General features: G+C 31.7%; 3 protein-coding genes and 3 non-coding genes across 6 annotated transcripts; 1 reads left to right on the plus strand and 5 right to left on the minus strand.

Moving 5' to 3' along the window:
• Positions 1 to 1,138: 1,138 nt before the first annotated feature.
• LOC137821718 (FAD-dependent oxidoreductase family protein) lies at positions 1,139 to 2,681 on the minus strand. The gene has a single exon (XM_068626447.2). The coding sequence runs from the start codon at positions 2,516 to 2,518 to the stop codon at positions 1,337 to 1,339; it is 1,182 nt and encodes a 393-aa protein (XP_068482548.1). The 5' UTR covers positions 2,519 to 2,681; the 3' UTR covers positions 1,139 to 1,336.
• A 9,459-nt stretch (positions 2,682 to 12,140) lies between these two features.
• Positions 12,141 to 12,257, minus strand: LOC137823213 (U5 spliceosomal RNA). The gene has a single exon (XR_011083083.2). It is a non-coding gene; the product is annotated as a U5 spliceosomal RNA (small nuclear RNA).
• Positions 12,258 to 13,564: 1,307 nt separating this feature from the next.
• Positions 13,565 to 13,681, minus strand: LOC137823214 (U5 spliceosomal RNA). The gene has a single exon (XR_011083084.2). It is a non-coding gene; the product is annotated as a U5 spliceosomal RNA (small nuclear RNA).
• Positions 13,682 to 15,578: 1,897 nt separating this feature from the next.
• Positions 15,579 to 15,695, minus strand: LOC137823212 (U5 spliceosomal RNA). The gene has a single exon (XR_011083082.2). It is a non-coding gene; the product is annotated as a U5 spliceosomal RNA (small nuclear RNA).
• A 1,639-nt stretch (positions 15,696 to 17,334) lies between these two features.
• Positions 17,335 to 21,728, plus strand: CNGC14 (cyclic nucleotide-gated channel 14). Its single transcript, XM_068624548.2, has 7 exons — positions 17,335 to 17,757; positions 17,860 to 18,412; positions 18,766 to 18,978; positions 19,075 to 19,376; positions 19,581 to 19,692; positions 20,071 to 20,307; positions 20,472 to 21,728. Exons 1-7 carry the CDS (start codon positions 17,729 to 17,731, stop codon positions 21,183 to 21,185), a joined length of 2,160 nt encoding a protein of 719 aa, XP_068480649.1. The 5' UTR covers positions 17,335 to 17,728; the 3' UTR covers positions 21,186 to 21,728.
• A 354-nt stretch (positions 21,729 to 22,082) lies between these two features.
• Positions 22,083 to 26,323, minus strand: LOC137820448 (putative xyloglucan glycosyltransferase 5). The gene is made up of 5 exons (XM_068624550.1): positions 24,682 to 26,323; positions 24,001 to 24,309; positions 23,619 to 23,909; positions 23,353 to 23,466; positions 22,083 to 23,226 (listed from the first exon to the last, which is right to left on the minus strand). Exons 1-5 carry the CDS (start codon positions 25,405 to 25,407, stop codon positions 22,582 to 22,584), a joined length of 2,085 nt encoding a protein of 694 aa, XP_068480651.1. The 5' UTR covers positions 25,408 to 26,323; the 3' UTR covers positions 22,083 to 22,581.

Consider the following 26,323-nt stretch of genomic DNA (forward strand, 5'->3'; position numbering starts at 1 on the left):
GCCAAATCCACTTTCCTAAAAGAACCAAGTTGAACTTTTTGATCTTTATCATAGAGAGCCCTCCTACTAAACATTCTTCCACAAAACCCACACTATTTTCCTTCCTTTCAAGTTCCAAAAAAAATCTCGTTATAACATATAAAAGATAAATTTATAATAAAATAATATAAAAAATATAAAATAATAATATTGTTCGTTAGCATGAAAGTAAAACAAATATTATTTCGAAAATCATAAATTAAAAAAAATTATAAATACAATTTCATCAATATAATTTTAAAATTATTCTTTTAATAAAGAATTTTTATTTTTTTTCTGGTTGTTTTATGTTGTAGGTCGTGTAACTTAATGAAAAAAATGTAGTTGTCAAATATCCATTAAGTTTACCCTTAACAGACATCCAGAGGACGTTGAAGCTGACCAAATGAAAAGCTGTTTTTCGAATAGCCTGAATTAATAAAAAGCAATTGTTTTCTGAAAAAATAATTTATGATGAGAACATAGAATAAGAAATTCTTGAAAACTCAGCATTGATTGTGCAGGAAGAGAAATCCATCAAATTGAGACTGCATGAGGTCCACTTGGTTCAACCTTTTAAAATGTTCCCAAAAGTAGACTATTATTTTCCCAATATTCAACTCACCCACTTCACCTTCTGCAATACGTATTTTTATATCATTATAAATTATTGCTTGAAACCGATGTGACTGATCTGTGATTAAAAAAGTACGGCTTACTGTGATTGGAGTGCTTTCATGTGATAGACAGCCTGTGTTGTTCTTGGATTTTAGTATATTCTCCCATACCTAACCACTCTTCAGCCTAAATAGCCATGTACAAAATTACAAAAATAAAAAACAACTTTCTCCTGCAAAATTATGTTATCTGCATATGCCTTGTACTTTATTTTTTCTTTTTCTTTAGTTGTTGCTACTTTAATAGCATCGTTAATATGATTAATCTTTTCACTTTATTAAGCAAATCTTCGGCTTTTTTGCATGGTTCATGTCAACCTTTTGTGAATATTTTTCACGTTATCACATTTCGAGACGTAGAATAGAACACATGAAGAAATTCTGTTACGTGATGCAACGAAGAAAGCGTTGCTGGAGCGACTCAAAAATAGCATACCAGAGAGTTTCATTGTAGCATGCACTTCCACTTACTTTTTTATTTAAATACAACGGAATAGGTTTAATGTAATTTGATGTAGAAAAACATCAGCAAACCCTAAACTCACACGACAGAAACACTGGGAAAAACATAGACGGAAACAAACAAACGCAAGTTGATAAAGCGACATGTGATGTGACAGATGATTAATCAAGATACCTAGCTAAATCTTGGAGGTTACCCTGAACCTTCCGATCCTAAAGTATTTGAGATCAACCCCTTTGGCTTCCCCGTCCGCCGCAAGCTCCGCCAATATCCTCCCGATTACCGGAGCCATCTTGAAGCCGTGACCCGAAAACCCGCCTCCGATTACCACGTCCTTTCCGAACTCACCACCCAAGAAATCAATAACGAAATCCTCGTCCGGTGTCATGGAGTACATGCAAGACTGTTTTATGACAGGCTCACTGGAAACGACCATGCCAGACAACCTCTCCTCCACCCACTTTTTCAACTCCTCCATCATCACCGCCGGGCCCCAGGACCTCTTGTCGGGGTTGCACTGCTTCCCTCCGTGCACCCCGACCTTAATCAACCCCGGAAACTCCAACGTTGGCGTTCCGTAAATGTACGTGTCCCCGAAGGACGCAAACGTAGGGAACCCTGTCCCTATGGCGAATTTCCCTTCCTGCCCCTCCTTAATTCTCCAGTAACAAACGTGCGCCTCCAGGGGCACTATCGGGAGTTCAACCCCACTAACCGTTTTAACTAACCTCTGCGCCCACGCCCCCACAGTTACAACGCACTTTTTACCGCGGAATCTCTTACCGCTTGCGGTGACAACTTCCACGCCCCCACATTCTTTGTTTTTCTTGATGTCCACCACCTTGGCGTTGTCCACCAAGAAGGCGCCGTTTTTGTAGGCGAGTGTCTGGAACATGGCCACGGCTTTGGTGGGCTTGATGATGCCGCCATACTCGTTGGAGATACCCACCCAATCCTCCGGGATGTCGATGCGGCCGCCGAATTTCTCAGCGACCTGGCCGCGGCGGAGGAGCTGGAAGGGGATGGCGTGGGTCTGGCAGTAGTCGACGAGGGAGCGGATTGTGGGGTCGTGAGAGGAGCCCATGTCGAAGTGTTGGGCCTTGAAGTAGACCTGGTACCCTACTTGGGCCTCTAACTCTCGCCAGAGGTTGTAAGACTCCATGACCAAACGGTAGTAGTGTTTTTGGATATAGGAGACTCGGATTGTGCGGGATTCGCCGTGGGAGGAACCACAGTGGTGGAGGAAGTCGTATTGTTCGAGGAGAAGGGTCCTAAGACCACGTTTGGCCGCGTTGTAGGCGGTGGCGCTGCCCATGACGCCAGCTCCCACGATTATAACGTCAAACTGGGAATCTTCCATTTCTGATTCTCTCTCTCTCTCTCTCTCTGTCACTGCAAAATGAGATGCTATGCTACTGAGTGTGTTGGCGCTGGCAGCCTAATATAGAGGGTAGATTCTTCTGTTCCCCGCAACCTACTTTTCCATCGGAAAATGATAGTTTGATAATTTTGGAATTCTGATAGGTTTAAAAATATAATTAAAAAATATTAAAATAATAGTATTAGAAGTTTTAACGTAGTATAAAAAATTGAAATTCTCTTATAAACCTTTTCCATCTGTTATGTGCTATTATATTTTGGATAATGATATCTCATTACACCAAATCCACGTCATTCAAGATAAAATCAATTTTAAATAATGGATTTGTATAAACACAAATAAAGACTATTCAATATGTACTGTTAAAAAAATTATTGTTTATATATCATTCATTCTATATTTATTTAAACAAAGTGCACAGAGAACAAAGAAGATCAGGATAAAACTGATTAGTGAAAATGGCATGGTTTATTAAATCAGGGAAAAACCATATTTCTTTTCATTTTTTTTAATCTTTATTTTACACTTTTGTTCTCTTCTTCTATTTCCACTTTATCAAACAAATCTTTCGGTGGCTCCACATAGTCATCAAACTTGTTTCTGTCTTCATTTTGTTAGAATTTGCTCTCAATTCCACTATAACAAATTTATTAAATATTAATTAATTTAGATATTAAAAGTAATTAATTATTATATTGCTGAAAGTTAAATATTATTTTATAAATTAAAAAATTATTCATATCTTAAATAGTTTTTATTAATAATAAATATTTATAAAATATTTTTTAAATTGGTATCTAACATTAGTTACTAGGATTTTTGCTACTAATTACTTTATATTCTAAATTCACTAAAAAAAAATGTGTATTTGGTGTCAGTTATTGTTGTATATTGTGTCATTTATAAATGTTACTATTTACATGTATGACGATTCCGCGTATCATCAGAGATCTAACGTCACATAGTATAATTAATATCTTGTATAAAGTAGTGGTTTTAAGGGTGTAATTTATGTTAGTTATAGATTTAGTCACTAATTTAGAATCAAAAGTAGTTTGTAGCTAAAATTTTGATAGCTAATATTATATATTAATTTATAAAATACTTTATAAATTTTTATTAATAATTAAAACTACTTTAAATACAAATAATTTTTTGTTTATAGAATATTATCTAACTTAGTCAATATTGACCAAAACCTCATAACTCAATGGGAAATTACAAAGAAAACAACAAAAAAAAGGTTTAGTTTTCCATGCAGAGGCAAAACAAAAAACAAATTACACAGAAGAAAATAAGTTAAGAAAACCTTACAAAAGTCCCTAACTTAATTAATATAATAACTAATTATTTTTCTCTCTAAATTAGTTGATATTTAATGATTTTTTTTAATATTTATTTTTTTATATAAATTATTTTTATCATTTTATTTATTACATTTTTTAATTTTTTTCCCTTTTTCTCATTGTCTATTTTTAATTTCATCTATGCATAAAAAAAGGACGTGTGCTTATAACACTTTTCTGCCATGCAATGACTTATCTTTTTATTTGGATAAGTACAAAAGAGAGTAAAAAAAATAATGAATGTAATTAATAATGTGATCAAAAAACGTAAAATGAAAAAGTTGAGTGTATCTTAAATATTTATTAGAATTAATTAATTATATATCTTGTTTAATGAAAATAATAAATAATATTATTCAATGATTAATAATATAAAATTATGTTATTTTAAGAATAATAAAATTAATTTATAACATGAAAATATTTAGTGTATGTATTTATGTAATTTATGATATATAGTTAATATTACTTACACTTTATTAATATAGATTTTGAATAAATATTAAATAATTCTCATTATATTTTAAAAAAATACAATAAACACTTAACCTTAGTTTTACTTTTTTCACTCCATTTATAACTTTTTAGTAAAAAAATTCCTCCACCTTTTGCATTGTTCTCAATTTTTTAAAATGTGGCAAATTATTTTTGACCGTTAAATTTAAAAATTGTTAAAACTGTCTGACAACTTTTAACTTATACATATTTTTTAACATAATAGCGATTATTAATTTATGGTAAAAGAAAACTTCATTTGTTTACCACAACGAAAACAAAAAATCCATGCCATTATAGTTTTTAAAGAATCAAAAGTATTGATATTTACATAAAAAAAAGTAGTAAATTATAATGTGTTTATTTGTATTTTTTAAAATTTTAAAATAAAATTAAGACAGGATTAAAAAATCTGTGCATTAAATAAAAAAATATTTATTATATATTATCGTAGACTAAATGTTGCAACCAGAGTTTTAAAAGAATGTACATGTATTAATTAAAAACAGAATTTTAGATATAAAATTTGCACCGTCCAAGTTGATTTGATCATGACTCGATACATAGATTGGTCAAATTATTGTTAAAATCAAAGATATATTTGATTTGATTGATATAATCCTGTGAATAGAAAACAAAACTAGAACAAAACTTTTACGTAATGATTTGTTTGAACTTGATAATAAAATTTTGTTATTAAATTTTTGTTTGTAAATTTTTATTATTATTGAAATTTTTACTTTAAATATTTGTTATCTATATATCCCATACGACACCTATATATTATATAATTATTACTAATATAAATTAATAATAAATATTTATGTATATTTCAAATTTTTGTAAAAACAGAAAAATATTTTTCATGACTAGTTAAAAAGAATTTGTTCTTTATTTTTTAATCATAATAAAAAATTATATAATAAATTTTAATTTTTAAAAAATTATTGTATTTAATTTTTATAAAATTATGTTAAAATCGTATTAAAATTTTATAAATTATTTGTTGAATTAAACACTTTACCGTTAAATGTCATAATATATAAGATAAGTAGTTAGTTACTTTTATTATAACGATGTTTTAAAATATAAATGTAATCCAATTTATTATTTTATATATTAGTAATTTATTCTAATAAAAAAGAGATATATTTGACAGCAGAAACAAATATGTCTGACGTGAGATCTACTTGGATCCACGCAGACATGTCCAAGTTTATCGAAGCCAATTGGTCTGTTGTATAAAAGTAGTCACAGAAAGTTGTCGTTTGTTGGCTGTCTAATTGTTTGCTAATATCAATAACTCATTTGGTCTCAGGTTCCAGACAGCTAAAAGTTAAAAAATTCAGTTATAACCTAAATATTTAGTTAATAATTATAAGCTGTTAATTCCAAGACATCTAAATATTTAACATTTTTTTTAAGTTTTGTAATATTTTTCATGTTAAAGTTATTAATAACGTTCCTTTTGAACAACTAGACAGCTAAAATAAATTATGCAAGAAAATTTAGAGAGAGAAAAACTAAAATTCTAGCATATGCAGAAAAGGAAAATAATAGATTTTAATAAATATTTAAGCGATACAATGAAATAAAATGTAAAAAGAAATAGATTTAGCAGTTAACATTTACAGAAATATTGAGGTATTATGTTAAAAAATACTATATAAATAAATTCAAATGCTAATTTTACGTCATAAGTATTTCTTTATAGTTGAATTAGATTTAAATCAATTTTAATATATAAGAATCTTTTAAAATTTATTATAAAAAAAAAATTATTTTATTAAAAAATGCAGAACTGATCAAAGAGATATTCTAAAAACTAACACACAATCTATTAATCCATCGATAATGGACTATTTAAAGGTCCTTAAACTTAGATTTTAGTCAACTAAAACTTCACAATAGTAAACATGAATCCACGGTAACACAAGATTTTCTTTGAAGTTGAAAAGTGAAATTGACATAAAAAAAAAACACTAAAAAGCTAAGGGAAAGAATCATATTTCATTTTTTCTTTCTTTAATCTCTTTTCTTCACATTTCTAATAATCCAAATGATCACTGAAAAAAGCCGAACACAGTGTGTGTTTGATTTTATTAATGGAATTGCACATCAATTCATGAAAGGACAAAAAAGCAGCAATGATAAGCATAAAGATTGACGTGGTTGGATGAGATAATGTGATAGAGATAGGGCTCCACGTACAATGCTTACTATTTACACTTAAATCAACACTTCAATATAAACTTTTTAAACTATTTAACATGTGAATATTATTTTTTACTACTATTATTATCATCTTATTAATTATTTACTTTTATTCAATCATGTTTAAAATCATTAAATAAGAAACAAAAAAACTTATAGTTTACAATTTCTAATTGTTTCAGTCAATACTATTTTAAAAAAATAATATTCTTAAATCAACTTTAAATTAATAGAAGAAAGTTTTTATATCATTAAAAGAAAATCATCAAATAGAAACCAATTTTAAAGATTAAAAATAATTAGTTGTTATGGTGACTAAATTATAAACCATTTTACAAACTTAAAAAACATTTGGTTTCTAAATTAGTTTATATTATAATTAAATAGTTTCTAAATTGATATCTAATTAACTACCAAGGTTTTAACTATCAATTATTTAAATTCTAAATTTGGTAGCAAAAATATTGGTAACTAACTAGATACCAATTTAGAAATCATTTAGTAATAATAGAAACTAATTTAGAAATAATTTTAGAAACTAAAATGAACAGAAGAAAGTTGAGGATTAAACCATTTATATTGTGAAATAATTGATTATTAGTATGATGGTTAGCAACTACATATATAGAATAGAAGATTATATTTTAGTTTATTTAAATTGAGAACCTAATTTATTCCTTAGTCTTTGTATCGAAATAAAGTGTCCTTAACTGAGTAAATTTGAATGGTGCAGATATACAACTTGTTTTATGTCTGAACCGTTGAATCCGACTTCAGAGTGAAGAAAATAGAAAAGGGAAAGGTCCACAACAACTCAACCACACACTTACAATCAATCATCAACAGCCCACTAGTTGTATAGCATGAAACATCACTTTCATCCACTTCATCTCTCATTCACATAATCTCCCAACAAGATTTTGCACCATATGCACAGATTTTGTATACAAGAATTTAAACACATGCATCATAGTTTAACATTTAATGGGAGAAGTTAAATATCTTTTTCATTTTTAACACGAAAAGTAGTTTTTTTTTTCTAATCTAAATTTTAGATCTTCTCAGTTTGTAGTGAGAAAACTATGGAAATGAATCATTATCAGTGTTTTTCTTATACGTAACAAATGACTAACAAACGAATTTTCAACGGGAACAATATTATAATATTATAACACTACAAGAAAATCATGAAATAAAAATCAATTTTAGAGATAAAAAATAATTAATTGCTATAGTGACTAAATTAGAGACCATTTTAGATACTAAAATTTTTTTTTGTTTCTAAATTAGGTTTTATTATTGTTAAATAGTTTCTAAATTGGTATCTAATTAGCTACCAAAGTTTTAACTACCAATTATTTAGGTTCTAAAATTGGTAGCAAAAACTTTGATTGCTAGTTAGATACCAATTTAAAAATCATTTAAGAATAATAGAAACTAATTTAGAAACAAAAAAAAAAATTAGTCTTTAAAATAGTTTCTAATTTAGTCAATGTAACAACTAATTATTTTTTGTCTCTAAAATTAGTTTATATTTCATGATTTTCTTGTAGTGTGACATTCATATCAACGAGTAAATCAACATGAAATATTTTAAGATTTTAATCCAGGTGAAAATTCGTTTCACATATAAAAAAACTAACCGTCTTTCCAATAGTTTTTCTTTATAAATATCCACGAGATATAAAATTTGTACTAGAAATAAAAATCAATTTCGCATTAAAATAAATAAACAAAAATCATATTTAACCTTTAAGTATTTAAAAAAAACTTTATTTTGATAAAAGATAAATTGTTGGATAAAATAGATTAGATTTAATTATATTTTACTAAAATTTAGGATAATTTTGATAATATAATTTTAATATTTTATTAAAAACAGAATACATACATCTGCTAATCAAAGTGATGGTCAGTTGAGTGTCATTTTGTAATGAAAAATAATAATAACTTGAGAGAAGTGATTGATTGTTGGAAATTAATATCCAGTAATATATTAAAATAACATAAGGTGCACCGTTTTAGTGTCTACTCATAACCATATTATATGATTATTGTTGCAACTTGACTTCTAATTATTGAAAGGCATCATCATTAATAAACAGTGAAATATATAAGAAAAAAATATGTAGATATAAGATTTTTTTTTTTCAATTATTGTTGCAAGTGGTTTGCAGAAAATAATTTGATATTATTGTCCACTAATTTTAAATAAAATAATATATAATATAAAAATCTATAATTATTGTGCATCTTGACATTTGTGTGTTTTTAGCCCGTATAAATGGAAGAATGTTTTGAAGTGAGGTTTATTTCAAAAGATTCTACTTAGTTTTATTATTCTAAATATTTTCTAATAATTATGGTATATTAATAACATGAAAGTCAAATTCTGCCTTCACCTTCGTATTTTTCTCCCACAACTCCATATTTATGGTAAAAAGTTTTAATTCTTTTAAAAAATTTAAATAACTTTAAATGAAGAGCAATCTTACATTTTTATTATTTGATACCTCTTTTTTAGTGCATATCTCTTCTAATTGTAATATTTATATTTTTTTTCTTTAAAGAGTTCTATTATTGGAGTATGTATAAGGGGTTTGAGAAAAATATTTATTGTATTTGACATTTCAGTACAAAAATAATTTTGTTGTGTACTTCATTTTCCATTTTTTGTATTTAGTTGAGTTTTTTTAACTTTGTGACTTTTAAAAAAATAAACAAAAATAACAACAATACAGTTACCTTACCACTAATAAAAATATCAGAAAACGTACTTCAATCACTAATATTCACTAAGAGCTACCATTAGTCACTACAAATAAGTACAACCACTTGAAAAAAAAAACACCACACACTCTTTATCATACTTAATAAGATATTGTTAAAATTTAAAAAAAAATATTAAGATAAATGGAGAAAGTAGGAAGTGAATTTGCTTACAAGATATTAATAACCATCATATCTCAATAACAAAATCGAAAAGATATTATAATATTGACAACATTGTAGTTTTTTTTTTTGGTTACTAACAGTGTTGTTATTGAAAAACATTCCGATTAAACACGAGAATATCCTCAGTTTAATTTCCTTTTATAAAATTTCTTTATTGTGGTAGTTTGACAGTTATTGTAGAACCTGTTTATACTAGCTGGCTTATCTGTTATTTTTTTAAAATAAGTGTTTATTTTTTTTAAAAATAAACTTATTTATAATTTTGAATATATTTATCTAATCCGTCTATTTAAAAAAAATAAAGAATATTATTTGATCTTAAATAAGTGCATATTTTACACTTGATAGTGCATATTTTACACAGAATATTTGGATTCAAAGAAAATGTCATAGAAAAACTTAACTGGGAGTATACCATGGTGCACTAAAGCAATTGGAACAACAAGATCATTTTGGATTGCATTCAATATAAGTAAAGAAAAGATCAAAATATCTTTAATGAAATAAAAATTAAAATTCAAGTAAAATGTGCATCCTTTTTTTTTTCTCTGGTCACCGCAAAAGTTTGGAAACTTAAACAAAGAGTAACTCAAACACTTTCATTCTTATTCTTCTCATGACTGTGACAGCATCAGAACTCGAAAGCAGCGTTGAGGTACTGCGACGATAGCAAACAAAGTCATCGGAGAAGAATTGAAGCCACCGGAGAAGGACTACTGGCTCACAATGACCACTGAAAAATGAAGGGTGCACTATTGAGTTGTGTATACATTTATCTAAACCCTAATTTTCATTTAATTAATGATATTTTGATCTTTTACTTTGCATATATTGAGTGAAGTCCAAAATGATATCGTGTAGGGAGAATTTGCCTTGGAACAATGTCTATTAAGACCAAAACTTGAACAGTCAGTACACAGAAATTATGGAACTTAACATTTTCATCAATGGTCCAAGTGCTGTATTGGATTGGGCTACTTGGATTAAAAAGGAGATGTTTCTTTTTGCATCTCTACATTTTTTGTCTGCACCGCTACAGTACAATTACAAAAGTCTTTAGGACTTCTTAAAACAAGCATACTACACTTTCTTTCTTCCTTCTCTGCAAATACATTGGCTTCATCTTGCTGCTTTCTTTTTATTATTTACAACTAATGGCGCTAATGAATCAGATTTGCAAATCCAGAATGAGGTTTTATGAGATTTTTGTGTTATTGTTTTATGTTTTGTTCATAATTTAACCATAGTTTAAATACGCATTTCTTTCTTAATTAATTAAGAACAAAACTGTAACTCCAAAACCAAAACTAGACACATTTTCATCTTTACTTTGCACACATTCTACCAGCACCAATAATCAAACGCACCTTCTACGAGCGCCACTAATCAAATAAGCAAAGCATAACCATTAACAATGCTTTTTTAAATAAAAGTGGCAAGGCTGATTTGGTATTTCTATAAATGTATCGGTGTAGGAAGAAAATTATAAAGATGTTCTTTTAGAGTGGGTTTGTTTCCAATGATTTACTATACAAATATTTGGATTCAAAGACTTGTGCACAAAAAAATAAGAGTATATACCGTAAATAATAAATATCATCTCTTAAATTTTAGGAGAATCAGAAAATTTATTTTTCCAATTTTACTTATTTTATATATATTATTGCATAAATTTAACTAATACAAATATTTTAATAAAATATAATAATAATTAATAAAAATAAAACTTTAATATAAAAATATTTAGTTATTTATAATAAATAAATTATATAATAATTATTATTATTATTATAAATATAATAATATTATTTACCTTTAATATTAAAAATATTTTTAATTATAATTTTTAAATATTTAAATTATTTATTTTTATATAATAGTTTATAATTTTTATATATATTCATAATTTTACATGTAAATTATTTTTTGTTAAATTCATATTTTTTTTCAAAATCAATTACAATAATAACATAAATAACTTATATAATTTTAATTCATTAAAATTATAAAAAAACTCAATATTTAATTATTCTATTCTTTTAAAAGTAAATTTACAGTTTTATATTTTATATTTTTAAAATACCCTCTCAATCATCATTACTCTAAAAATTTCAATCAACTTTTTTCGATTTAGTTTCTTAATCAACTACACAAATCTCTATATTCTTCCATCAACTTTTCTTACAAATCACTATAACATAACCTAACTTTTGTCACATATTCATTAATCAACTACACAAATCTCTATATTCTTCCATCAACTTTTCTTACAAATCACTATAACATAAGCTAACTTTTGTCACATATTCATTTCCTCCCAAATTCCCTATAATATATCCGGATATTCCCTTCAAATCACTATAATATAACCTAACTTTTTTCACAAATTCATTTCCTCACAAATTCTATACCCCATATTCCCTTCCACACACAAATATTATTAAGTTTTGAAACTCAAATTCATTTCCTCACAAATTCTATACGTCATTCCCTTCCACACAAACATTACTAAACACCAATGAAGTTCACAAACACAACAGATCAATAAAATATTTATTTCTGAGTAATACACAAAACTTTCACTTACATTGAAGGATCTATGAAAAATCCATGTATAAAAATTAGCGTATGCCGTTTATTGTGAAAAGTACACGGTATTCTTTAGTAAAAGGCGAAAGAATAGTTCGCTTTGTACATATCACACGGCTCCGTGACTTTATTAGAGAAGCTTTTCCAATTTATAACATATTTAATTGGCTTTCATTTTCTATATTGATCATTGTGGGCTTTTAACAAGTAACAAATACCATAACAGTACATGTGATGCAGCTAAGTCAATACTCACACTCCTTCCTCCAGAGTTCCTTCAACAATTGTTCCTGAGTTGTTCCTTAGTTCTTCATGTCATCATTATCTTTTGTTTAGTTTTCTTCTCTTCAACCAAAAGTCATTTAAAATATGATTTTACTTTTGTTCTCCAAGTTTCTTTTGGCTGTTCTACATTCGTTTCAATAATTGGTGCTCTACACTTTGATCTTGTCTTCAATCTAATCTGGAAGCTGCATGCATTATATTTCCAGAATTTATTTTGGATTTGGTTTCCTACTGATATTTTCTTGTTTTTTTATCCTCTATGATATTTGTGGATAGACATTTTTTTTTCAAAAAGTCTTCATGCCATTTGTATGGACTTAGTGAAGTCAAGTTATGTAATTTGTGTTTGGATTCAGATAAAATATCACAGAAAAACTTATCTGGGAGTATACCATGGTGCACAAATGCACTCCACACGTTGATCTGAAACTCTAGTCTCAGAATGAGTTCCACTCAAAAGACCCATTTCATCACATTAGATATTGAATTAGGTTGGTGTCCTTGGCACTAAAGCAATTGGACCAATGTCTCTTAGGACCAAAATTTGAACAATCAGTTTACAGAAATTATGGAACTCGGCATTTCATCAATGGTCCAAATGCTGTATTGGATTGGGCTTGAACTTGGGTTGAAAGGATTCCTTAAGGATTTAGTTCAGTAGTTGGGTGCATGTGCATGACTGTGTCTGGAGAATACATGTTAAACGATATGGAAATGATATGGAGAAGAATGGTTATGAATCGGTTCAATTTAAGCTATCTATGTTTCATTTCATTGCATCAAATTGAAAACCTGATGCAATGATATGGAGAAGAATGGTTGTGAATCAATTCAATTTAAGCATGTTTCATTGCATCAAATTGGGAATGAAAATGACCAGCGAAGAGAAACATTATTACTCTCAACTTTTGAAATAAATCCTGATTACATTCTTACTCGGTAAAAAAGAACACATTATTACTCTCAAGTATACAAAACCAATATTACTCTCCAGATTCTGATGTTTTCACAAATATTTTATAAACAAATTACTTAGACAAATGAAATTGCTTACATACATAAACAGACCAAATCACTAAAAATTATAGAACAACTATGGATCCACCAAAGAAAAATAATACAAAAATTCACACTTATATTGCAGGATCTATTGAAGATCCATATAAAAAAATATGCATATGCCGCATTTGTGAAAAGTACACGGTATTCTTTAGTAAAAGGCGAAAGAATAGTTTGCTTTGAACTTATCACACGGCTCCGTAACTATAACATAAGAAACTTTTTCCATTTATAAGATATTTAATTGATTCTCATTTTATGTATTGATCATTGTGGGCTTTCAACAGGTATCTAATATCATAACATCACATGAGATGCAGCTAATTCAATAATCATACTCCTTCCTCCAGAACTCCTTCTACAATTGTTCCTGAGTTGTTCTTTAATTCTTCATCTCATTATCTTTTATTTAGTTTTCTTCTCTTCAGCCCAAAGTCATTTAAAATATGATTTTTCTTTTGTTCTCCAAGTCTCTTTTTGCTGTTCTACATTCATTCCAATAATTGGTACTTTACACTTCCATCTTGTCTTCAATCTAATTTTGAAGCAGCATGCATTATATTTTCAGAATTTATTTTGGATTTGGTTCCCTACTGAAACTCTTGGAATTTTTTTTCTTGTTTATCCTCAATGATCTTTGTGGATAGACAAATACATTTCTTTTGCCAAAAAATCTGCATGCCATTTGTAAGGATTTAGTGAAGTCAATTTATGTAACCTGTGTTCTACGTGACAGGGAGGTTTCTTTTTTCTCGTGATTGTGAAAGGCTAAAATAGTTAGTCTATCAATGTTTGTAACCTGTATTCACCTGTTATTGGGAGAGATGTTGAAGATGAATTCCATGTTTTTGGTAGTGTAAGAAGGTGAGTGAATGTTAAACATTCCTTGATAATTTTGTTTTCCTTTTTAAAAAAAAATATTTACAAATCAAAACAAAGAACTGAAATTTTGAACATCTCACAACCTATTTATCCATAACACACATAATGCAAATGTGTTTCTCTAAATTGAATTTGATGATCACAGAGATGCACACAAAGATGATGATATTCATGCATTACATGGTATGTTTAGTTCTTGAAATGTAATGATAATTTGTTGTTAATGTATTACATGCTGTTATTTAGAAGCTTTTATTTGTTTACCACTTCCTTTTAGTAATTAATTCTTATTTCTTGCTGATGTAGTTGTTTCCTCCTTTTCCATGTTGATGGGATTTTTCACCTTATTATCTTATCCTTCTTTCTCATTTGGACAATCCATAGGCCCATCAGAAAGAAATTGATCCCTTCAATTCCTTCTGAATGTACATTTAACTGCTTGCAATGAGAAACAAGAATGGCAACAGGTGAATGTGTTGTTGTTATGGAAATCTTTGTGAGATGTGTTTGTTGGTGTGACCCAATCCTTTGTTTTTATGAGATGTGTGCTACTGCAATTACTTGTAACTGATGTGAGTGCTCTTGTCTTTGTCTGTGGTAATATATCTTGTTTTCACTTCATAGTTCTCAGTGCAGAAATAGATATTCTGGTTCATTTTCTCCTTTTGTACCCTTTTATGAAGTTCCCAAACTCATCCCAATTTTTTTGGCACTGTGTTTATTATAAATCTGTTGTAATCTGTGTATGCTGACAATAATTTCTTAAAATAAGTTGCTTACAACACTGATCTGTCTCATGTCAGGATTATAAATTTGTTTCAGTTTAACTCCATCTGAAAAGGCACCTCTCATGTCAGGATTATAAATTTGTTTCAGTTAAACTCCATCTGAAAAGGCACCTCAGAGAAATTAGATGATAGACCATGAAATTGTCTTATTCCTCCTCAATTTACAAAAAGTTCTGCTTCAGAATTTTTTTTCTATTATCAGAGTCAAGGAAAGCAGACAAACAAATATTATCAGACTAAGCAAGACAAAAAATTGATTTTGACATTTTATTAAGATTTAAAAAATAGAAAATCATTATACAGACAAAACTAATAACAAAATTTCTCTGGAAAAATTCATAAAATGGATGGATTGGTTCAGCTATAGGATTTGTTCTGTAATTATATCTGCTTTCTGAAACATAGTTTTGACTTTCATTGATGGCAAGGTCCTCTGATGAAGACCCTTTCCAAAAATTGGCGTATGCCACTTCATGTGAAAAGTACACGGTATTCTTTAGTAAAAGGCGAAAGAATAGTTCGCTATGTACTTAGCACACGGCTCCGTGGTTTAACAGCATGAACCTAGTTTCATTTTATAGTATAGAATTTAGTTCAACTTGAAATGTTTCGGATGTGGGCTTTGTTATGAAAAACTCATCCATATACAATGCTTCAACTTCGTTATTTGTATACATACAAAAATCAGAATCATGTAATCTCTTTATCCGTGAAATAATTGAAAAAGGTTCCCGCTAATCACTCACTAATTCACAATAATAACTAGTATGCGCCTTTTGCACTGTTTTCTGATAGTTAAATTGTATTGAAATAAATAAAAGGTATAACTCACAGAAATTTTATAAACTATAGTTAACAATAAACAAGCAATGCTTTAGGCCACTCGTTTAATCTACTAAAGTAAAATTTAATTGTTTAACGGCAATGAAACTGTCGTAAAAAGAACTGTACTGATTGACTCGGTATTAATTAAATATTAATACAGTAAGTTTATAATATTAAAATAATTATAAAGTTTATAATATCACAATTAATTGGTTTTAATTTTGGTTTCTTTGTATCTCAACTGGACAAAATATAAGTGTGAGTTTGTGTTTAGCATGAAAAGATAATGCAGGAAATCTTGTTTTGTGAAGCAACAGTTTAGTGCTTTTTTACTCTTAACATAATACATCTTCAATACAATACAATATCTAAATGGAAACCAAAATTGTTATTTGGATATGCATCAGCTCCCACTATCAATATGTAACATGATATCTACATTCATTTGTCATAATTAAACATTTCACCAATAATATCCACAATTACTGATAAAAATGTTGAGGATAAGACGCATCAACAAAAGATATTTTTTTCTTTCCATTAAACAATGATGGCTTCACCCTAAAGATTCATAAAGTGAGGGACAACAGCACTGGTTTGATTGAAAGAAGGAAATTCAACTACTTTCTACATCACCACAACAATCACTGCAAATGGCGAGAGGTGCAATGAAAATAGAAATGAAAGACTTGATACTTGTAGCAATGGAGTCAACTCATTGCGTTTTCCTCAGCTTCTTTAAGTTGGACATTTAAAAGAAGTTTCTGCAGAAATCATTCAAAAGATTTTTAACTTTTTCGTTAACCAATAGAGCATGATATTATATTTATGATCATTAGTTTTTTGCACGTCTAGCTAGCAAGAGCACATTGGTGCCGTTGATTGAGGTTTAGCAAAAGCTGAGTGGAAAATCTTTAAGATTCCGAACCCTGTCATCAATATTTGATTATTTTACTACTTATGTTGGTTATATTAGAATCACATTGATCTTTAAAAAATGTTATGTTTGTTAATTATATGTGATAATTCTGTCAATTATTTAATGGTTGCTTCGTTCTAAACGTCAACGTCCACCTCATGAGTGCAGGTCACAAGTTCATGCATTATTTTACCCCTTTACTTACAAAACAACCATTAAACTTCATGAAAAACATGTTCATATCTTAGAAATTACATTGAACACATAAATCACATCACAAAAAGATGTCATAAAAAGAATAAAGAAAGAGATATGATGCAAAAATAGAGTGCAAGTAAGACAGAAGAGAAAGTAGATGTATTATAGATAATTTGAAAATGCAAGTTGGTGTATATTGGTATATGTACATATAGTTTTGTCATGGTTCCCACTTCCCACGTTTACGCTTGTCCATTGTGTATTATAGTATAGTTCAATATCTGAGCTGTGTTAATTGTAGGCCGTTTTGGTGGTTACTCTTCCGTTGTCCTCGGAAGCATTCAAGTCAAACCCATTTTTGTCCAAATCCAAAACTGCATCTTTAAGCCTTGGATTGAAGTAAAGCTTATCACTCCCCTCCTTTGCCCAACTTGTCTCTTTCTTCAAAAGCTTATTTTGGTTGCATTTGCATATGAAGAAGAACCAAACACGTTTCATTAATCAGAAACCAAGTATGCAGTGTGATTTTCTTCATTGTCATGTTGCAACTTGCAATTCAAAGCAATGCACTCCTCCTCAGTAGAAATAGTATCTGTGTGAGCATTTGACAGTAATACTTCATCATAATCATAGCATGGAGCTGAGACATGAGAAGCTAGTGAGGTGAATTCAATACCACGGTCATCTTTATTATTCTTTTTCATTCAGTTTATTCCCATTGTTACAACTTTGTCAGATTTGATTAGTGGTTTTGAAAACTCTTAGGTTCTCCAATGATGGAAAACAGACTCTTGAACTTCCTTGGGAAAAGCTAGACTCTCACAAACACCATGAGAAGGCATTCACAGTCTATCCAGAAAGCAAAATGAGTATTGGTGACAAGAACAGAATGAGTATCAAAATTCCCTCGCTTGCCAAGTTTAAGGTTTTCCCAGAAAACCATGAGCCATGGAAGAAGAGAATTCTTGATCCTGGCAGTGATGCAATTTTGGAGTGGAACCGGGCATTCCTGTTTTCTTGCATTCTGGCACTGTTTGTTGATCCACTGTTTTTCTACCTTCCATCAGTAGCAAATGATGGGAAATCATGGTGTATGGCTATTGATTTGAATATAGGAATTGTTGTGACATGTTTCCGGACATTTGCTGATGTGTTCTATCTGCTCAACATGGTCATCAAGTTCAGAACTGCCTATGTATCCCCGAGTTCTAGGGTGTTTGGAAGGGGTGAGCTTGTTATGGATCCTAGGCTGATTGCAAGGCGATATTTGAGATCAGAGTTCTTCCTAGATCTTGTTGCTACACTGCCTCTTCCCCAGGTACCACAAATGCTTCTGCTTTGGTAGTCTCATTTTGTGTTTAATGCATAAAACATAAAAACACCAATATCACGTTTACTGACTGAATAAAAGTAACATGTTAAGAGTATAAGCTTTAATAAAAAGTCCCACATTGAATAGAGATTAAGTATATCTTTTTAAACTTGAATTCAACTTCTTTATTCCTTCTCCATTTCGAAAAGTAGGAAAACTTGCAAATTTCATGTTTTAAAATTGAGTTACATATGGCATAGAGATCGTTTGTTCTCTGACTTTGTATATTTGTCCCTGAAAGATTGTCACGGTTTGGAAGTGATGTTAAATGACATGTTTTTTCTTTTCTTTGTTGGCAGATTGTGATTTGGTTTATGATGCCAGCAATCAGAAGCTCCCATGCTGATCATACCAACAATGCACTTGTACTCATTGTTCTGCTTCAATATGTCCCCAGATTATATTTGATTTTCCCATTAAGCTCTCAGATTATTAAAGCCACTGGTGTAGTTACAAAGACAGCTTGGGCTGGGGCTGCTTACAATCTTTTACTTTACATGCTAGCTAGTCATGTATGTTATGTTTTCTTCAATCATAAATTGCCTTTCAATTAGTTGTTATCTCGCGGCATTTCAGATTTTTAATTATTCATTACTCCCTTTTTGTAGGTGTTGGGGGCATCATGGTATTTGTTATCAATTGAAAGGCATGCTTCTTGCTGGAAATCTGAATGCAGAAATGAAAGCCTCCCTGTAAAATGTGTTCTCAAGTACTTAGATTGCAGTACTTTAAACCACGATGATCGCATGAAGTGGGTAAACAATACTTCTGTGTTTGGTAACTGCAGTCCTCAAAATAGCACCAATTTCAACTATGGAATTTTCGTAACTGCAGTGGAAAATAATGTTATCTCCTCTGTGTTTATAGAGAAGTATCTCTATTGTCTGTGGTGGGGCTTGCAGAACTTAAGGTTTGGTTCTACAACTGTATTTAACCATATCTGCTTTGACTATATTACACTCTCATTAGAAGCCAAAGATTTGTTTCTTCAGTCTGAATACCCAGTTATCTTTCCTTACACTACAGATAAATATTTGACGTGAATTAAACTGAACATCACATGTCTATCTTCACTGTTCGCATTTAGTTAATCTTTTCCTTTCTGTATTTTCAGTTCCTATGGCCAGGGTTTGACCACAAGCACATTCGTTTGGGAAACTGCATTTGCAATACTCATTGCTATTCTGGGTCTGGTTTTGTTTGCCCACTTAATTGGTAACATGCAGGTACTTAGGATCTTCAAATCCACGAAACTTTACTTTAAAAAATTATTTTATTTGCAACAATAAGTTCCGTAGCTTCTAAGCTTCTTTACATTTCTATTACTTGAACACAATCCAGCACACTTTTTATGTTTTACTAAAACCTTTACACATAAATTCTCTTTTCTTCAACAAAAACACTGAAACAGTTGCAATGGTTTGTAATCTTTTTGTCATTCTCATTTCAGAAAGAGTTAATATCATCATCAAATAAGTTAGATTAAAGAAAATCCTCAATTTACATGTACAGCTAAATAAGACAAAAAGTCAATACCAAATTGTTGACTATAACTAAGCATCCTGAATTTATGTGAACACCTAAGAATGCTCAATTCAGTGCAGACCTATTTGCAATCTATTACTGTGAGGCTTGAAGAATGGAGGCTCAAGAGACGTGACACTGAAGAGTGGATGAGTCACCGTCAGCTCCCACAAAATCTGAGAGAGCGTGTCCGAAGATTTGTTCAATACAAGTGGCTTGCAACTCGCGGGGTTGATGAAGAAACAATCCTACGTGCCCTGCCTATTGACCTACGTAGAGATATCCAACGCCATCTTTGCTTGGACCTTGTTCGACGTGTAAGTTTTCTCACAATAAATATTCATCTATCATAGTACTATGCTCTCATCAACATCAAGAAATGTTGAATAGTTTAACTCATCCATGCATAAGGAGTACAGGTAAAATCATACTATATATGACTATCTTCTCTGATAAATGCCTTCTTTTCCACCAACTACAGGTTCCTTTTTTCTCGCAAATGGATGATCAGCTACTTGATGCAATATGCGAGAGATTGGTATCATCCTTGAGTACTCAAGGCACGTACATAGTCAGAGAAGGAGACCCGGTTACAGAGATGCTCTTTATCATCAGAGGGAGACTTGAAAGTTCAACAACAAATGGAGGCAGAACTGGTTTCTTCAACTCCATTACCTTGAGGCCTGGTGATTTCTGTGGAGAAGAGCTACTTGCTTGGGCATTGCTTCCAAAATCCACTCTCAACTTGCCTTCTTCTACGAGAACTGTTAAAGCCCTTGTAGAAGTTGAAGCCTTTGCACTAAGAGCAGAAGATCTTAAATTTGTGGCCAATCAGTTTAGACGTCTCCACAGCAAGAAGTTGCAGCACACTTTCCGTTTCTACTCTCACCATTGGAGGACATGGGCAACATGCTTCATTCAGGCTGCTTGGCGCCGGTTCAAGAAGAGAATGTTTGCGAAGAGCCTTAGCTTGAGGGAATGCCAGTCCTTCAATCACGATGAACATAATGAAGAAGAGCACAGTGCACTGACTTCAAGCACTGCACAAGTAAAACAACACTTAGGTGTCACTATACTGGCTTCAAGGTTTGCTGCAAACACAAAGAGAGGAGTTCAGAAGATCAAGGATGTAGACCTGCCCAAGTTGCAAAAGCCTGAAGAGCCAGACTTTTCAGTAGACCCTTATGATGATTAGATCAGCAGTGCTATGTCTAGAGTTCCATGACCATCTTCGAGAGTTAAAATCATTACTCCTCACACAAATAGTTCAGGTCCATAGCTACAATACGTGTGCATTATTTGTTTGTTGATGGAGAAGCTTTCAGGTTTTCTCTAAGCCTGACCTTCTTTTTGGGGTGGTTCAGCTCTTAGACCACTTGCTTTAGGATGTGTGATCCCATCGCAGTGAACATCGTTGATGTTTCCATACGCATCAACTTCTAGCAAGAAGTTGCTTTTGTGTGTTTGCCGCTCGGTTCATCTTCACAAAAAACGATTTTTATCTTGTATATTACAGTTACATGACATGCCACCTGTATATTACACTGCACCATTGTTCTTGCTTGTATATTTTTCTACTTTTTCCCGTCTTACCACATAGTTCTGATTCTTGCTTTTTCGTTTTCATTGTAATTTAAATATACAATTTATTTTGACTACTGTGAAGACTTAAAGCATTGTCATAAGATTTTTGATGTTATATTCAGATGAAAAGGATTTCGCAGTTGAGATTGGCAAACCACTTGTGAAGGCAAAAATTTATATTATTATTTGGCCAGCTTTATGACCGACACATCCATCTAAAGAAATGGGACTATTTTGTACTTGCTTGCTAATGGCAGGTGGATAAGTTGTGGCCTCAACAGATTCAGTACCATCAACATTTTGTTTGGGTCAGTGATGTTAATCTCAGACATTAGAAATCAGTTTTAGGAACATGAATCTATTGGAGGGGGACCACATCAGAAAACTATCAAGCCACTTAAGCTTGTCTCCATTTGCCTGCCGACACCATTTTATTTACCCGATTATAGCCATGCAATTAAAAGACATGAAAATTGGCAAGTAGCAGAGAACAAGGGAGGGGGAAGAGTTGGAAGAATAAAATTTATTGTTTAATTAGATAACAATGAATGTACAGAAAGATGTCCTGTTTTACACACTCTATTTACCATGAAGGCACCTATGATTCGACATATATCAAGCTACATGCACCACACCCAGACATTTGGAATCAGAACTCCCAGTCCCAATAACACAATGAAGAAAACTGAAGACTTTATACACTTCCTATACCAGTAAACAAGAATTCAATACCTGTAGGAGTACAATGTGAGTAGTGCCCTATAAGAAATACTTGCGAAGAATCGTGTGAATGCAAAATGGATATATGGTAGAATAACTGAGGAACCTTGCTTCGGTACTTGCAATCAATCATGTGTTCGATAGACCTGTACTGCGAATTTTTGAAAGAAAGAAAGGATTTAACTATACTTCGTTGTTCATTTTTGTTGCTGGACTGCAACTTGGCTGATAAACCAGTAGAAGGTGTTTTCCATTCATCGTCTCTTTTATGCTGTTTTGAATGAAAACTAGCTCATCTGCTCTCCAATCAAATCCAGCCCCACAAGGAGGAAGGTCACCCCTTGGAAAAGTAGAAAGTAGAAGTGAACTCCTTGTGCTGATAACAGACTCCTGATAGAAGCTGTCAGAAGGAGGAATGCCAAAGTTAGCTCTTTCTTATATATCTTATTAGTTTTCTTAACAGTTATTGGAGCTGCTTCTCTGTGCTCCACAAACTTTTCTGACTCCATAAGGTCACTGTCGGAAGCTCCTTTATGAATCTTTTGTCTTTCTATTGACTTGGCTTCCCTTTCTGCAGCAGCCAGTAAATCGGACTCTGATGACCTGCCAGCTTTCTTTGTGACAACCCATTCATAAGAGCTGCCTAATTGAAAAAGCCCAGATACCATTGCATTGAATTTGGTGACGGACATGGTGTTTTCGAAAAGGAGATAGGGAACAATGAAAGGAAAAGATTTTGGAGCAGGAAGAATGTTAAGAAGTGACATAAATACAGGCACATAGCAGATCACCCACAAAGGAAGCTCTGCCTCAGGTACAAACATGGTTAGAGGAAGAATTATGCAAAATAAGGTGAAAGAGTAAAAGGGAAGGATCAGTTTCCTCAACAGAAAAAATAGCAGGATTAAGTTTGCTTTCTTCCATGCAGACACCTGCAGTAATAGAGAATTTTAAAGTTTTTATGTAGTGCATATTATAAACCGCAATTCTAAGTTATCAGAATATGCTTTTCTTCATCACTACTCTAATTACTACTTCAAGATGAGTATCACATATACCTTAGATTTCACAATTGCCGGAAGACACAACCTAAAAAGTTGCATAGGACCTGAATGCCAGCGGTGTTGCTGCTTCCTGTAAGCTTCATATGACTCAGGAACTTCACACGGTACCTAGAAATTTACAGATTTAAGAAATTCACGAGTACTCATGGGATTTCAGGTGAACATACAAGTCACAATTCACAAAGGTGACATAAACTAATCATATCATGCATATACAATGAAATGAGATATGGATGGAAAAGGTTGTCATCTATGATCACCTTTACATCATTTAGGAAGATAAATTTCCAACCATTGAGATGAGCTCGGACAGCAATGTCCATATCTTCTACAGTTGTCCTCTCTAGCCAGCCCCCAGACTCTTCTAGGGCCTTGATTCTCCAAACACCAGCGGTTCCATTGAAACCAAAAAAATTGAGAAATACCCCATTCACCTGCTGTTCTACCTCAAAATGAAAGCATAAGTTTATGTTTTGGAGACGAGTCAATAAATTCTCATCCTTGTTCACAAAAGACCATCTAGCTTGGACCAATCCTAGTTCGGGATTGTCCTGTAATAAAAAAGCATTTGCAAGATATTAAAATATGTTAAACATGCTTTCCAATAATTTTTCTGAATATGTTAGACCTTCTTCACTCAACCTTGAAATGTGGCACAGTTCGCTTAAGAAAATCAGGATTTGGTTGAAAATCTGCATCAAAAATTGCAACAAACTCGTAGTCTTTCACATAGTCACAGCTCATTGCAGAGTTAAGATTTCCAGCTTTATATCCAGTCCTTATTAAGCGATGCCTATAGATTATATTGATTCCCTTTTGGCTCCATTTAGAGACCTCTGCCTTAATTAACCACTGTAAGCTCTCATCATCGGAATCATCAAGTACTTGAATCAGTAAACGATCCCTTGGCCAATCAATGCCGCAGACTGCAGAAATTGATTGGTCATACACCTGCATAAAATCAGGGCATGCAAAGTAAGCAAATTATCTGTTTATCAAGTGAACTTATATGTTGTCACTCACTATAGAATTACTAAGGTGGTGTCTATTTCAGAAACTGAAAATAATGATTACAGTGTCAAGTATCGCTCCTATTTTCCATATCTTTTTTTAACGTGCATTCATACAGTTCATAAGCATTGCAAAAAAGGTAATCTGAACTTTCTAATTGCTAAGTTCTGTTTTATTATGACATTTGCAAAATTTATTCCTGGCTTACAAATACAAGCTAAAACTAATATATTGAATTCGCTGCAAGCTTACTACTAAGAAAACAACTTGAGTTAGCACAAATGGAATGCAAAAGTTTGATGTAAATCATACCTCCCTCTCATTGCACATTGGAATTTGAACCAGAACCATGGGATAATTGGTTGCAGATCCTTCAACATCGTCACTCTTGAACGGATCCCCATCAATCTTTGGCTTGACCTTCCTGAATTTGATCCAAAAGCACCCCAAGCAAAGGAGCATGCGATCCACAGACTGGATAAGAAACAAAACAACACAAAATTTGGAAAGTGCCTGTATAGGAGGAGCAATGTACTCAGCACGAAACGTCAACCAAGCAACATAAGCCAAGTGGAGCAATCCTTCCAAATCAGAAGTACGAGGAATGTGCAAAGTGGGGTTCCCAAAATGCCAACCTTGAAGGTAAGCAACAACCTCAAAGGCCAGAACTGCCAAGGATGTCACTAGGAACACTCTAATGACTCTAAACAGCATCTTACCTTTTTCCAACTTGTCACTCTCACTCTCCATAGCCACACCTTGTCCATGAATCAACCTCTTCTTAATGGCCCCCAGCAACGCCCAAAGCACAGTGGCAAACCAAGTGACACAGCCAACAGCACGGTGAGCCCTGAGAAGCAACACCCATGTGACTTGCTTAGCATTCTTGCCACGGCTTTTCTCCACTGGCCTGAATGCAGCATCTGCACCATTGATCTCCACAACAGAGAAAGTGGGGTTCTCCATTTTCACCACTACCGGTGTTCCCTTCTGTGTATCCTTGGTCCACCAATTGGAAAAGTCCAGCCTTGGAGCCATTTCCACACAATGGTGAACTGGACACAGATTCACACTTCACACACTGAACAACACAAGTATGTTACTCTGTGCGTGTATAGATATACTCAGAGCAAGGACTCAACACACCAACTTCATCAATATTTTCTAGCACACATCATGGTAAAGACTAAAGAGAAAACACTCAGATCTGGAAATTCATGTAAAACACTGCCCTAGATTCGAGGGTTGCTCTTATTCGATGGAACCCTCTTGAAGGCTCAGCATTTAACAAAATGCAACACATAAAAAAGCCTAGAACGTGAACTGAGTGAGGCTCTTTTGTACTTTCAAGGAAATCTAGAAGGCACCTAACATGGGAAAGTCACATTATGAGGGAAGGTATCAGCAGCTGTAAGACTAAGACGCTAACTTCCAAGTTGGTTTCCCTCACTAAATTCACTTACCCTTCCCATCCACTTTGACTCCAAAGAAGAAAAAAATTCAAAAGAATAGCAGAACCCTTTTTCCTACAAACACCTTACAGTCATGTTTGAGAATAGTAAAATAGTTATACAAATCTAAAACTTTATTTTTAGTTTTGTTTAAACAGTTGTATCAGTTTATCCACTGTTGTCAGTGGTTACATTACAGTATCTTCAGGGAATCCTCTAAGCTAGGCAAAATTAAAACTTGGACTGACAAAACATACTAATGGATTGACAAAAAAATTAACAACTATTTAGCTTAATCTTATAAAAACAATTTATAAAACAAAATTTATACTCATTTATATATTTTTAAGTCTTACTATCTACAAGACAAAGTAGAAGTAGTAATTTAGAAAAAGAAAGAAAAAAAGAGTTGCATAACTGATCGTCTAGTTGGACGATAAGATTGAAGATTCCAGGTTTAATGTGATTTATGAGGGTAGCTACCAGAATAACAATCTTTATTT

Source organism: Phaseolus vulgaris, chromosome 9 (genome assembly GCF_051622355.1).
Source record: "Phaseolus vulgaris cultivar YP4 chromosome 9, ASM5162235v1, whole genome shotgun sequence".
Taxonomy (NCBI): domain Eukaryota; kingdom Viridiplantae; phylum Streptophyta; class Magnoliopsida; order Fabales; family Fabaceae; genus Phaseolus; species Phaseolus vulgaris.

Excerpts from the sequence above, each read along its gene's own strand:
- LOC137821718 (XM_068626447.2), bottom strand. The coding sequence starts at position 2,518 with ATGGAAGATTCCCAGTTTGACGTTATAATCGTGGGAGCTGGCGTCATG.
- CNGC14 (XM_068624548.2), top strand. The coding sequence starts at position 17,729 with ATGGAGCTGAGACATGAGAAGCTAGTGAG. Across the intron at positions 17,758-17,859 it reads AGACATGAGAAGCTAGTGAG|GTTCTCCAATGATGGAAAAC; the intron begins GTGAATTCAATA and ends GAAAACTCTTAG. Across the intron at positions 19,693-20,070 it reads ACTTAATTGGTAACATGCAG|ACCTATTTGCAATCTATTAC; the intron begins GTACTTAGGATC and ends AATTCAGTGCAG.
- LOC137820448 (XM_068624550.1), bottom strand. The coding sequence starts at position 25,407 with ATGGCTCCAAGGCTGGACTTTTCCAATTGGTGGACCAAGGATACACAG. Across the intron at positions 24,310-24,681 it reads CAATGTGCAATGAGAGGGAG|GTGTATGACCAATCAATTTC; the intron begins GTATGATTTACA and ends GATTTTATGCAG. Across the intron at positions 23,227-23,352 it reads CGGCAATTGTGAAATCTAAG|GTGTCTGCATGGAAGAAAGC; the intron begins GTATATGTGATA and ends CTATTACTGCAG.